We start from the raw sequence: 11,932 nt of genomic DNA, 5'->3' as shown, positions 1-11,932 counted from the left end.
CAGACCCCTCTGCCAGGGCCTTGCCATGGCCAGGGGAAGGAGGCAGGGGAAGGGAGAGCAGCTCAGCACCCCCCTCCTCCTGCTTCAAATAGCCACAGGCACCTTCGTTAAGGAAGATCATTTATCAAAATTAGAAAAAGACACCACAAATATTAGAAAAAAAGCCCCCGCTGGGGAAACATCTACCAGTACACATCCCCCCCACCCTGCCCTCATTGCCCCAGCACAGGGAAGGGACATAGGATGTCTGGGAGGGGGAGAAGCAGGCTGTGCTCCCAGAGCTGCCCTTGCCACCAGGCTTTTGGGGACAAGGGGACAGTCACGTAGCTCATCACTGCTGGGGAGCCTGGTCAGAGCAGAGCATCTTCCATGGGAGGCTCCTCAGCAGCCACCTTCAGTGACTGATTTTCTTTGGCCACTTGCCTTTGGAAAAAGGCCCCCATCCCCCAGAGAGGAGGCAGCAGAGGGGGGCCCTGCCAGCATCCCCCCATTCTCCCCAGCACACAGCTGCCTGTTTACAAAAGCTCCCAAGAGCAGGACACACTGAGCTAGCCCGAGGTCACAGCCCTGCCAGGTTGGCAAGGAGAGGAGCCAGCTCCTTGCCCCACCAATGCAATCTAAGCTCCCACCCCCGAGAGCAGGCAGGTGTTGCCTCCCCGGGTGCAGCAGCTTCATCAGGAGTCGTTGGGGAGCCCGAAGAGTTTGACAGTGCCAGCCTCCCTGCTGCTGTCGTATTTGCCATCTTTGTCGTCACAGGCAAAGGCCAGCAGCGGCCTCTTCGGGTGCCAGGCCACTGTGAAGGTGGGGGACTCACACTGCACCTCCCAGAGCTTCTCTCCTGCATGGAAAAGGAGCTATGTCAGCCTGGAGAGCCACCAGCCCCCTCTGCTGCTCAGCTCCCCAGAGCCAAGCACCTGCAGCTTCTGCCAGCGCAGGGCAGAGGCAGCACGAACGCTGCTCCGGCGCCTTTTAGTCACCCAGTGACAAGGTACAGACACGACAGGCGTGTCTACCACAGACTGCCGAGGCAGAGGCTCCCCCTCATGGCATTCTGCTCAGCACAGCAAAGCTCTTCTTTAGCAGATGGATTCTCCCTGTGTCCTCCCAGCTCCACCAGCACTTTTCCATCCAATTTCCTCCTTGGTGTTCCCCAAAATAAAACCATTACCTGTCTCCACCTCGGCAATGTCAATGAAGTGATCTTCTGATGCTGAGGCCAGCATCTTCCCATCATGGCTAAAGCTCAGTGTCCGCACAGGCCAGTCAAGCCTGCAGCAAATGAGGGGAGCAGACAGTGAGGCACTGCCACCAGTCCCTGGAGAGGGGGGAAAAAGCTTTGGGACAGCTCTACCTACCTGGAGAAGCATCTCACACACACCAGCTCATCCACATCCCAGAGGCTGACCAACGCATCAGCACTGCCCGTGGCAAAGTACTTTCCCATGGGATCGAACTTGATGCAGATGCAGTTGGAAGGATGTGCATTGATGGACTGGATGGGTTTCAGCTCTGGGTAGCTGTGAAGGGAGAGGGCAGGGAGCAGTGAGAGAAGCACAGGGATTGCCTAGAGCAGGGCAGGCATGAGGCACACCAGGACTGGAAGCAAACCCAGTTGAGGCAGGAGACACTGAGTGTCCAGTGAATGAGGCAAAGCATCAGGGAGCTGAGGCCAGCCCAGAACTGTGGCAACCTCAGCTCCAGGCAAGCTCATTCCTACCAGAGGGCAGGGGATTGCTGGAATGTGGGATTCAAGTTTCCCAAAAGTAACAAAGGTACTTGCAAATGACTGCAGCCAGCCCAGCCACCCAGCAGCCACGGGCACCTGCCTGAGGATGTTGATGCAGCCGTTCCCATTGGTGAGGAAGAACATGTTGTTATCGTTGTTCCAGGAGATCTCGTTCACCTCAAACTTGAACTGTTCCTCAGCTTTGGAGCGATGTGTCTTGGCATCAATGAAGGTGACCACGTCATCCTTGTTCCCCACGGCGATGGTCTGTCCGTCAGGGCTCCAGCAGATGTTGATGTTCTCACCTGAAGAGACAGAAACACAGCAGGTCCCACTTCCACTCCCAACCATTCCCAAATGGGAAAGAATGCCAGTTCCTCAGTCTAACACACAAATCAGTAGCTATGCAGCAAAATCAAACTTATGAGAAGTACTGCTTGAAAACAATATGCCGTATCCCATGTGAGCCAAGATGGGACCACAGTAATCACCACACAAGGTCAAGCCAAAGGTCCTCTGAATCTAGTGATCTCTAAGATCCAGAAAAAGCAGAAGCCAACAATAAATACCTTTGAATGAAGGTAAGAACAAGGCAGGTTGCTGTTATGTCATCTTACAATGCCATTCCCAGCCCCAACAACTCAAAACTGGATACTTCCAAGAGCAGAGATCGTATCTGGGTAAAGCATCACATGAATTCAAATAACTGTTTCTCTGAATCCACACAAACCTTTATTTCCACCATGGCCCTCTGTAAACATGCTTTTCCCCAGTCTCCAGTCTCACAACCCACTGACTCCAGAGACAAGTACACAGGATATTTTAAGAGCCAGCACCATATTTCACTAGTTCCTCCGGTCCTGACCCCACAGAAAATCGACCCTTACGTGATGAGCACAACACAAAGCAGTCAGCAAAGATGCCCCAAACAGAAATAAACCACAGGAAGGGTCCAAAGCTCTGTGCCACTGCAGATGGGTCCCACACAGCTGAGGTCCAGCCGGGACCCACCTCACAAGATTCCCTGGGAAGGCAGGGACTCACCTTTGGTGTTAACAGTGGCGATGCACTTGGTGGTGCGCACGTCCCAGATGCGGATGGTTTTGTCCCCTGACGCTGTAACGAAGAGGTCAGGGTTGCTGGGGTGCCAGCATAGCTGATCCACGCTGTCCCCGTGGCCCCGGTAGTTGTTCTCCTTCACCTGGAGGGAGAGGGCAGACGACGTGAGGATATGCCCAGCTCTGCTCCCACTCCTGCCCCACATCCCAGCACGCTGCATCCACGCTGGGATAAATCAGGAGCTGCGCCCGGGGCCCCACCGTCACCCCACCCACGCTCCCGCCCACGGCCGGCCACGACAGAGAATCCCCGCCGCGTTCCGCTCCAGCTCCATTCCCGGCTCGCAGACCCGGCCTGCGCTGTCCTTGGCAATGCTCCCGCTCCGGCGCACACCGAGTACCCACCCCCAGGCCCGGCACCGACCACCGGGACACACTCCCGGTTCCGGACACCTGCCCAAACACCCCGGTACCGATCCGCACCACCCCCGCCCGCCCGATGCCGGGGGATCTCACCAGCCGGTCCTTCTCGAGCAGGAAGACGCTGGCGGTCTTGTCGAAGGAGCCGGAGGCGAGGCGGCGGCCGCAGCAGCTCCAGGCTACCGAGTGCACCTTGGCACCGTGCGCCGGGAACTCGCGGCTCCGCGTGTTGGCGCGGAACAGCTCCTGCATGGCCTGCACGTAGGGCGACAGCGCCATGGCGGGGCCGCCGCCGCCGGCACCGCGACCCCCGCGCGCGCCCCGCCCCGGCCCCGCGCCTGACGTTACTTCCGCCGCTTCCCCGCGCCCGGCCCGGCCCCACCGGCGGGGCGGAGCCGCCACCTGCGGCCGAGATGGAAGACAGCGTGGTCCTCGTCAGCGACTCGGACTCGGAGGGCGCCCGGTCGCCGCCGCGCCGGCCCTGCCGCTCCCGCCGCTCGCTGCCCGCCCCCGCCGTGAGTCCGGGGCTCCCGCCGGGCGCGGCGCCGCTAGCCCACACAAAGATGGCGGCGCTCCCATTGCGGGCGGGGACGGGAGCCGCGCACGGACAAGAAGCCTTGGGGCAGTGGAGGGGGGTGGGCGTGTGTTCCCGGGGACCCCTCGGTCCCGTCCCGTCCCGCCCCAGCCGCATCCTTAGGGACCTCCCACCCTCTTCCCAGCCGGGCTCGACTCCCCGCGGCCACCTCCCGCCAGCAGAGCCGTGTTCCGTTCAAGCGTGCCCCTCGCAGGGGTCCCAGCCTCCTTGGCCATGTACCCTTCGAAAGAGCCCGCTGCCCGCCATGGAGTGTCGCCGTTCCCTCTGCACACCGAGGAGGGTCCAGGGCTCAGCCCCCGGCGGGGGCCAGCAGCGGGATGCGGTTGCCGTCCCTCGGCCGCTGTGCCGTTGCTGTGCCCGGTCCGGCTCCGCCGGCGGGTGCGGGGCCGGTGAGGCCGTGCGGCGGCGGCTCCGGGCACGAGGCTCAGCCCCGGGCGGGGGAGCGGTCGGTCCCCGGCCCCGCACCGCTGTCCCGGGTCCTGAGGCAGTTGGAGGCCGCTGGGCTTTGCCACCTCCCTGGGGAAGGCAGCAGGTCTGAGTCGGGGCAAAAATGGATTTAAATTGTCTGCTAAACGTGTTCCCTGGTTTGAGGTGTTGAGGGGGATGTTTTCCCAAACAGGCGCTGACCCTTCCTGGGCACGCCAAGATCTTGGGAAGTGCTGTGTCCTGCCTGCGGCTGGTGCAAGCACAGCTGCCTTCCCCTGCCGCCCCTCGGACCCTGCATCGTCCAGCGAGGCCTGGGTGGGAATCCCCAATGTCTCAGGGCTGCTGTAGCTCCAGATTGGTGCCACAGATCAAAAGGCAGCTTTGTTTCCTGCCACTCCTGTCCTCTAGAGTGGGTGATGTTGTGCCACAGAAGAGATGCCAGGGTGTGGATCCTTGCCTTCCCTGGACATGCCAGAAGGACTGGCATTTCCCTGTCATGGGAAGGAGCTGAGCAGGCAGACAGGTCTGCTCTGAGCTGAGGCATGAGGACATGAGCCCTGAGGGCAGAGGGGAAGAAGAGCTTGGGTCAGGCTCAGGCTCAGCTGTGCTGCCCGGGGAGGCTGATCCCAGAGCTCAGGGCCACAGGCCCCCTCAGACAGGGCAGAAGGGTCTTTGCCCCTGTTTTCTTTTGCTGGGCTGGTGCCCTTTTCCCTCTTGGACTCAGCTACAGTGCCACCATAGCAGATGCTCCCAACAGGACAGGGCACTGACACTGCTGCTCCATCCCCACAGGAGATCATTGACCTGACCTGTGAGGACACAAACACAGACCTGACACCATCGAGCAGCCTCGCCATCATCGACCTGACTGAGGACATGTGCAGCCCTCTCCACTCCACCCTTGGTGCTGCCCAGAACCCCAGAAATGTGCCTGCTGCCCCAGCAGCACACCTGTCCCATCCCCAACTCTGCCCCACCACAGAAGAAGAAATGCAAGCAGTGGCAGGGCGGAGCCCTGCATCAACATGGCACAGCACCCCTGTGAAGCTCAGTTCCACCATGGACACAGCAGAAATCATGGAGAACTGGAGCTGCCTCTCTCCTGCCTCTAGCTGCCACAGCTGGAGCTCAGAGCAGCACTACAGCACTACCACCTTTAGCAGCAACTTGGACTCACAGCTGGACTCAGACATGCTGTCCCTGTCCCCATCCCCCCCCAGCCTGGACAGCAACAGCAGCTGGAGAGCTGATGGCCCAGAGGAAGACCCTCCCCAGCTCTGCCAGGAAAGGAACCTCCCTCCAAGGCTAAGCCCTGCCCCAACCATTCCTAAAGCACCAGGAAAGGCCCAAAGGCCTTTGCTGGAAGCAAGTGACTTCCCACCACACCAACCAATCCAGCACACCACCCCAGCCAGGACTGACGCTGACAGCAAGGCCTGGCTGGACAAACTGCACAATTTCAGGAGGAGTGGAGTCCAGCACCTCTTCCTCCAAGGCATAGCACCTAACAGGGAAACACAGCAGGTAAACAGGTTTTGGAGCAGCCCCTGCTCCCCTTGTCCTTTGCCAGGCAGTCAGGGGGTCTGGTTATTGCAGCTCCCTTCATGGTGGGCCCCGCACCACAGCCGGGTTCCTCTGTGTTGGGGGAGCTTTCACCCATTGCCTTGCCTTGTACACAGCAGAAACCTGGGCTCATCCCCAGCGGGAAGCTGAGCATGGTGTACACCACTATGGAGGAGAACATCCTGGAGGGCACCTTGTATTTCCTGAGTGAGTTTGTCTCCTGCCAGCACTGTCCCCCCAAAGAAATCATCTGCCACCTGATCAGACAGATGCTGCTGGACACCAACGAAGGGGAGATCCTGAAGGACATCTACATGCTGCTGATGAAGATCCAAATGTATGTGTTCCCCTTGTCCCAGTGCCCTGGGGCTGGCTAGGTGCTCCTAGGGGTCTGCCCAGCGTAAGGGTTATTCTCTCTGGTGCTCACCCACAGAAGAGGGGGTGATTTCCCCTATAAGCCAGGATAATCCTCCTGCCAGCACAGGCACACCCCGGGCTGAGGGTGGGTCAGGGACAGCTTGTGACACAAGGGAGCCCTTGGGGACAGAAGAGTGTGTTTGCCTTGCTGTGAAGCACAGGTCTCATTCTTCACTGCTGTGACCTAGCAGAAGTGCCTTTCCTGGGCTGCAGGAGTGGCTGCAGCAGTTCCCTTGCTGCCCTCAGGTTTCCCACAGAGAAGTACAATGTTTTATGAGGCCATAGGCCCAGGAAGGAGTCCTGGGCATCTCCATGGAGCACAGCCCCTGTCAGGTACTTCCGAAAAATTAATGTGGTATGGTGAGGAGAAGGGATGAGGGCAAAGATGGAGAGGAGAAGGCAGGGGAGGCACCTGAGCAAGTGGGGTGGGAGTGGCTGGGGAAGGGCCAAGGGCTGGGGAAGGGCTAAGGGGCTGCCATGCCTCCAGGCAGGTGGGCAGGCAGTTCAGCACAAATAGACAGGGCTGTCCTTGCAGGCTCCATCCAGCCAACGTCGCCACTGTGGGATGGGACTGGAGACTGGTGAAATTCATCATGGAGGACCAGGTACTTGGCACCGTGTGTGTCACAGGGGGCAGGGATCATCCAGCACATGCTGCCTGGGGGTGAGCGTCGCCCAAGTGCTTCGTGTGGCTGTGCTCTGCAGAGCTGGCCAGTCCAACAGTGAGTGCCAGCTGGGAATCCCACATTTATCCACAGTGCTCCCTTAACCCTCTGCACGGTTTTAGGCAGGTTGTCCACTGAAGAAGGCACAGCAACAGATAAACCCTCTCTGGGTCACAACACTAGTGAAATGCCCCTCAGGGCCTTGCCTGAGCCAGGCAGCTCCCTCCTAGAACTACTCCTCAGTCACGTACATCAGTCCACTCCTAAGACAGCCAAATTCCCTGGTGTTCCTCACCCTGTGGCCCCACCAGGCTCATACATTCTCCATCTGCCCCCAGGAGAAGCCCCCCGGCCGGCTCCTCTTCCTGCAGTACGTGGTGCAGACCCTGGAGGATGACTTGCAGCACAATCTGAAGTCACAGCTGCTGCAGAAGTCAATTGCCAAGAAAATGCTTTCATGTGACTTGTGCTTCTACAATGTCAAGTAAGGGACATCTCCTGCTCCTTGTTTTCTAACCAGAAACTGAGAGGCAGAGGCTCAGGGAACACTTGTTGAGACTCCAGTCAGACTTTCCAAGAAGAAGACTTGGGAGACAAAGGGAAGTGTAGGGCCAACAATAGGAGTTAGGAAAAGGTTGACAAAAGCAAACCACCAGAGACAATGCAAGGCCTTTCCAGTCACAATACAGTGGGCTTTTCCCAGGAATGAGGTCAGATTTGCATTGCTGAGGACTGAGAAGGAGGCAGTCCTGCGGGCAGGTGTACAAGAGAGCTCTTCTGTTGAGCTGCTCAACAGAGCTACTTCCCTAACCTGTCTAAGTGGGTGGAACATTCTCTTCATTCTCAGGGTCTTTCCTCAAGCTCCAAGTGTATCTAGAGGTCAGAACACAGCAAAACGAGGCACATCCCCAATAAAATTCTTGTTTCTGTCCCAGGGAAGTGGTGAAGTGGTTGGTGGCAGCAGTTACAGGAGTCGGGTTCTCCCAGCCCCCGGAGCAGCTGCAAGAAGCCAGGGCTGAACACAGCTCATCTTCACCAAGGCTGGCCAGCACTGACCAGGCTCAGACAGCTTTCTTTGCCCAAAAGTAAGCTCCAGAATTCCAAACTCCCTGCTGGCATTATCATGGACCCAGGTCAGGCAGAAGCCACAGTCTCTCTCCCCCTGCCAGTTCAGGGAAGCCAGACTGTACCTGTGACCAGCTTTGCTGGTTCTTCTTTGGGTTAGATACACGACTTGGTGAGCAAAAGACTCACCTGGTAGGAAACTGGCTCAGTGTCATCCTCTTGCATGCAGTGTAAGGCTGGAGCTCTTGGCCCACACTCAGGCTGCCCCATGCTGCTCCAACAATCAGCAGAGCCACCAAGACCTCCCGAGGGCCAATCTGGGGATGGAGCTTTGCTTGCAAGAGCATCAGATTCGGAAGCACCAGGAGACACCAAACCTGGCGCACTGCATTCCCGTGTCCCTCGCTGCATGAGGCTGAACTAGGGGCCATCCCCAAGGCTTTGCTTGGCAAGCTGAGGAGCAGAGTCTCCCTGTGCTGACTGTCCCTCTCACCCAGGGTGATACTCCTGCTCCAGCGGATGTTGTCCATGGCAGTGGAAGTGGACAGATCTCCCACCTGCAGCTCCCGTAAGATCGCAGATGATATATTCCCGTTCATACTGAACATCCCCCTGAGGAGCCAAAGGTGAGACAAGCGTGTGCAAGGCAGCATTTGCATGTGTGAACTGTGGTCTTACTCCCAATTTATATCCAAGTTTGGATGCATAAAGTTCTACGGGGTATAGAAAGACAGGCCAGCCAGCAAGAGCATGGCTGTGTCTCCCATGGAGATACAACATCACCAGCTGAACAGGTGCTGTGTTACTGAGAACAGTCAATTCTCCCATTTGTTAGTTGTGTGACCTTAAAACTGTAAAGAGAGTCTGAAAAGCAGCACTGTGCATTAGCACATCAGCACTGATTCCCATGGGCCACCAGTAGTCAGAAATATGATGCAGTTCCTACAGCTTTGCCTTGACATCCTTTGTTTGGTTCTTTAAGAAATGCAAATGTGAAGACAAAGCACAAGGGCCTGACTGGCCCTGGTGTAAACAAGAGACCACTAGGCCCCCAAGCATTTCAAACCCATGCTTGCAGTGCCCAGCAGGCAGCCCTTCACACCCTTTCAGCAGAACTCTGCACACAGCAGTGTAACTGAGCCAAACTGACTCTAACCAAGCTGTCACTTTGCCCAGGACAGATATAGATCCGTCTGCCCCTCACCCCTTGTCACCCTTGGCTTGGCTGTGCTCCCTGCAGGTCAGCAGGAATGGGCCACTGCCACACAGGCTGCTGGGTGGGGTGGAGTGAAGCAGCTCAGTTTGCTGTAGAGACTCTACTCACTTCCAGCTGCTGCAGGTGACACCTGAGGATGAAAACATGGCCATGGCCAAGCTGCATAACAAAGGTCCCTCACCACATCTGGTGGTCTTCCTTCCACGGCACGGCTGGGCAGCCCCTGCAGTCCCCCACATCTGCACTGGGTCAGCAGCACAGCAGGAGCATGCTGGAACAGTTGTCTCTGGTCAGGCTGTGCTGTCTGTTCCAAAGTAAATTCCTTTTGTGTTCCAGGGAAACTTTAGTAAACACCATGGAGAGCCAGCTCCTGCGCTGCAGACTGCTAGAGCTGTTATTCCAGCATAGCTGTGATGTGCCCACAACCTCATCCATGTCTCTGGACAAGATCCTGTATTTCCTGAGCCACTCCTCTGTGCTGCCACAATTTCAGGTATCCAGTACAACCTCTCCTTTGACTTGTTTTCCTCTGAGAAAACTTCTAACAACCAAATACTATCTCCTGTCCTAGGATGAAACAGCAACGTGGCAAAGGTGGGACGAGATGCTGCAGTACTTGAGTTTGCTGCTGCTGAGTTACCAAAGTGTAAAACTGGGTAAGCACTGCTTGTTCTGGCCCTAACAAACAGTCTCATCAAGAGGCTGCAGCAGAACAGCCAAATTCCTCTTCTCATCACTCTTGGGCTCGTGGCCACTGAATCTTATAAAGACAGTGTGCCTCCATCCATGATAGCAACTATTCCCAGCAGTCAAAGTGATGCTGCATCAATCAGAGCACCCAACTTGCTTTGCCAAGTTTAGCCCCTACAAAATAGCCTTCTTTCTAAAGGAAGGAAGCACTTCCCAGCACTGGAAAGTACACAAGAGGGTGCTTTGTATCCAGTGTTGTCTAAGTTGCTGCACAGTGGATGGAAGAATATGGTGGTTTAGGAAAAAAAGCAGAAGGCAAAGGGATCATAGAATATCCCATGTTGGAAGGGACCTACAAGAATCATTGAATGCAACTCCTGGCCCTGCACAGACACTCCATAATCCCACCCTGTGCCTGAGAGTGTTGTCCAAACACTTCTGGAGCTCTGGCAGCCTTGGGGTCATGACCATTCCCTGGGGAGCCTGGTCAGTGCCCCACCACCCTAGGGGCAAAGAACTTTTTCCTAATAGCCAACCTAAATCTCCCCTGGCACATCTCCAGTCATTCCTGCAGGTCCTGGCACTGTCCTACAGAGCAGAGATCGGAGCTGCCACTCCTGAGGAAGCTGCAGACCCCACTGAGGTCTGATCTGTCTCCTCTTCTCAAGGCTAAACACACCAAGTGACCTCAGCCACTCCTCATGTGGCTTCCCCTCTAAACCCCTCACCATCTCCAAAGAGCATCACCATCTCCTTTGGGCACTCTTTGGGCAAGCCAGGACACTTTCAGCACTTGGTAAATTGGGCAGGGAGCACCACCCACAGCAGCCATGGAAAGAGCAGCATGTCTGACCTTAGGAGAGTGGCAGAGTCACAAAGCACTCTGTAAAACTCCCTAAAAGTAATTCTGCCAGAAGTCTCTTCCAATTTCAGGTGCTTTAGCCCAGGGTTAAGGCTCTCATGAATGAATGCAGAGGAATCCACCATCACGTGTGCAAAGTCTCACTCTCCCTGAAGCCCTAGGCAATCACTGTTGTTGGGCTCTTTGGAGACTCCTTTGCAGCTGCCCTTTTGCCATTCACACAAGGATTATACAAGCTCTGCCCCTTCCCCATTCCCTGGGCTCTCTCCACATGCAGAATGAGCTCCAGGAGGGGCTGGTTCCTTCTTCCCAAAGTCTTGTGCAGAACCATAAAGGATAACGATCAGCCCCGTTCCCAGCACTGCCTGTGGCACACTGGGATCCATCCCAGCAGCTCAGGCAGCCCCTTGCCTGTTGCCTCTGCCCACCAGCATTTCCTCTTGCAGAGCACCTGCGGAGCTCCCTCAGTGACCGGATGGACTTGATCGCTCAGAAAGCCAAGCCCAGGCCCCAGGACAGTGATGACATCAGCCAGCTGGACATTCAGCTGAAGATGAATGACTTCATCAGCAGAATGCAGGAGGCCCTGGGGCAGCCTTTACCCCTACAAATCCAGGAGAAATTGTTCATGCTGCAGGAGTTGTTCTTCATTGTCGCTACGACCTGATGGAGACAACCCCTGCAGCAAGGGGGACAAAACTTCATGTTCTCAATATAAAACCCCCCATTTCGTGCTGCAGTCTCAACATCATGGGGGTTTCGTTTATACATTTCTTTGGAAAGATGTCTGGTTTACATTGTCTCAGAATTTCCTTTTAAATTTGCCTCATTGTACAGTTTTACTAGGCACTTTGTACACTTTAAAAATAAATTATTTTCATATTTGCTACGATTCTTTCATCTTGGTGCCAGCCCTGCCCAAAGCAAGTGTAGAGCTCTGTCAGCTCACACCACAAGGCCATGCTTTAACCCCAGCTTTCCCAATCTGTGAGATTCACCTGTGCAATCAGGACCACAGCAGTGGCCTGTACCTCAGTACCTGGATCTAGTCCATGACTTTTAGCTCAGCTTACACTCCAGGAGCACAGGGAACACAATCATTCAGCTCAGACATCCCCAGCCCAGATGAATCATATGCTCCATCAGCAGGACTTTAAAAGGCAGCTAAAAACACTACAACAGCACCAAACCACATCTTTCCAGAGGGGAACTGGGCACCTCTAGGGAAA

General features: G+C 56.1%; 2 protein-coding genes across 3 annotated transcripts; one reads left to right on the top strand and one right to left on the bottom strand.

The window, feature by feature from the left end:
- Window positions 1–107: 107 nt before the first annotated feature.
- Window positions 108–3,508, bottom strand: THOC3 (THO complex subunit 3). Its single transcript, XM_069028872.1, has 6 exons — window positions 3,301–3,508; window positions 2,771–2,927; window positions 1,827–2,031; window positions 1,356–1,517; window positions 1,169–1,269; window positions 108–838 (listed from the first exon to the last, which is right to left on the bottom strand). Exons 1-6 carry the CDS (start codon window positions 3,481–3,483, stop codon window positions 675–677), a joined length of 972 nt encoding a protein of 323 aa, XP_068884973.1. The 5' UTR covers window positions 3,484–3,508; the 3' UTR covers window positions 108–674.
- A 94-nt stretch (window positions 3,509–3,602) lies between these two features.
- SIMC1 (SUMO interacting motifs containing 1) lies at window positions 3,603–11,589 on the top strand. Of its 2 annotated transcripts, none has more exons than XM_069028871.1 (10): window positions 3,603–3,719; window positions 5,018–5,749; window positions 5,908–6,125; window positions 6,741–6,810; window positions 7,209–7,354; window positions 7,806–7,955; window positions 8,433–8,561; window positions 9,488–9,644; window positions 9,723–9,807; window positions 11,150–11,589. In XM_069028871.1, the coding sequence occupies exons 1-10, from the start codon at window positions 3,618–3,620 to the stop codon at window positions 11,368–11,370; spliced, it is 2,010 nt and encodes a 669-aa protein (XP_068884972.1). In that variant the 5' UTR covers window positions 3,603–3,617; the 3' UTR covers window positions 11,371–11,589. The 2 variants fall into 2 exon arrangements, with proteins under 2 accessions (XP_068884972.1, XP_068884971.1); XM_069028870.1 differs by having other exon boundaries at window positions 5,905–6,125.
- Window positions 11,590–11,932: the final 343 nt, after the last annotated feature.

This window comes from Aphelocoma coerulescens, chromosome 13 (assembly GCF_041296385.1).
Source record: "Aphelocoma coerulescens isolate FSJ_1873_10779 chromosome 13, UR_Acoe_1.0, whole genome shotgun sequence".
Classification (NCBI taxonomy): Eukaryota; Metazoa; Chordata; class Aves; order Passeriformes; family Corvidae; genus Aphelocoma; species Aphelocoma coerulescens.
The sequence above is the reverse complement of the archived record's forward strand: the minus strand, read 5'-3'. Positions and strand labels throughout refer to the sequence as shown.

Coding starts and splice junctions, on each gene's coding strand:
- THOC3 (XM_069028872.1), bottom strand. CDS start 3,483: ATGGCGCTGTCGCCCTACGTGCAGGCCATGCAGGAGCTGTTCCGCGCC. Junction 1,518..1,826: donor GGCTGCATCAACATCCTCAG/GCAGGTGCCCGT, acceptor CTCCCTTCACAG/CTACCCAGAGCTGAAACCCA. Junction 839..1,168: donor CATTGCCGAGGTGGAGACAG/GTAATGGTTTTA, acceptor TTTTCCATGCAG/GAGAGAAGCTCTGGGAGGTG.
- SIMC1 (XM_069028870.1), top strand. CDS start 3,618: ATGGAAGACAGCGTGGTCCTCGTCAGCGACTCGGACTCGGAGGGCGCC. Junction 9,645..9,722: donor CTGTGCTGCCACAATTTCAG/GTATCCAGTACA, acceptor CTCCTGTCCTAG/GATGAAACAGCAACGTGGCA. Junction 9,808..11,149: donor TTACCAAAGTGTAAAACTGG/GTAAGCACTGCT, acceptor TTCCTCTTGCAG/AGCACCTGCGGAGCTCCCTC.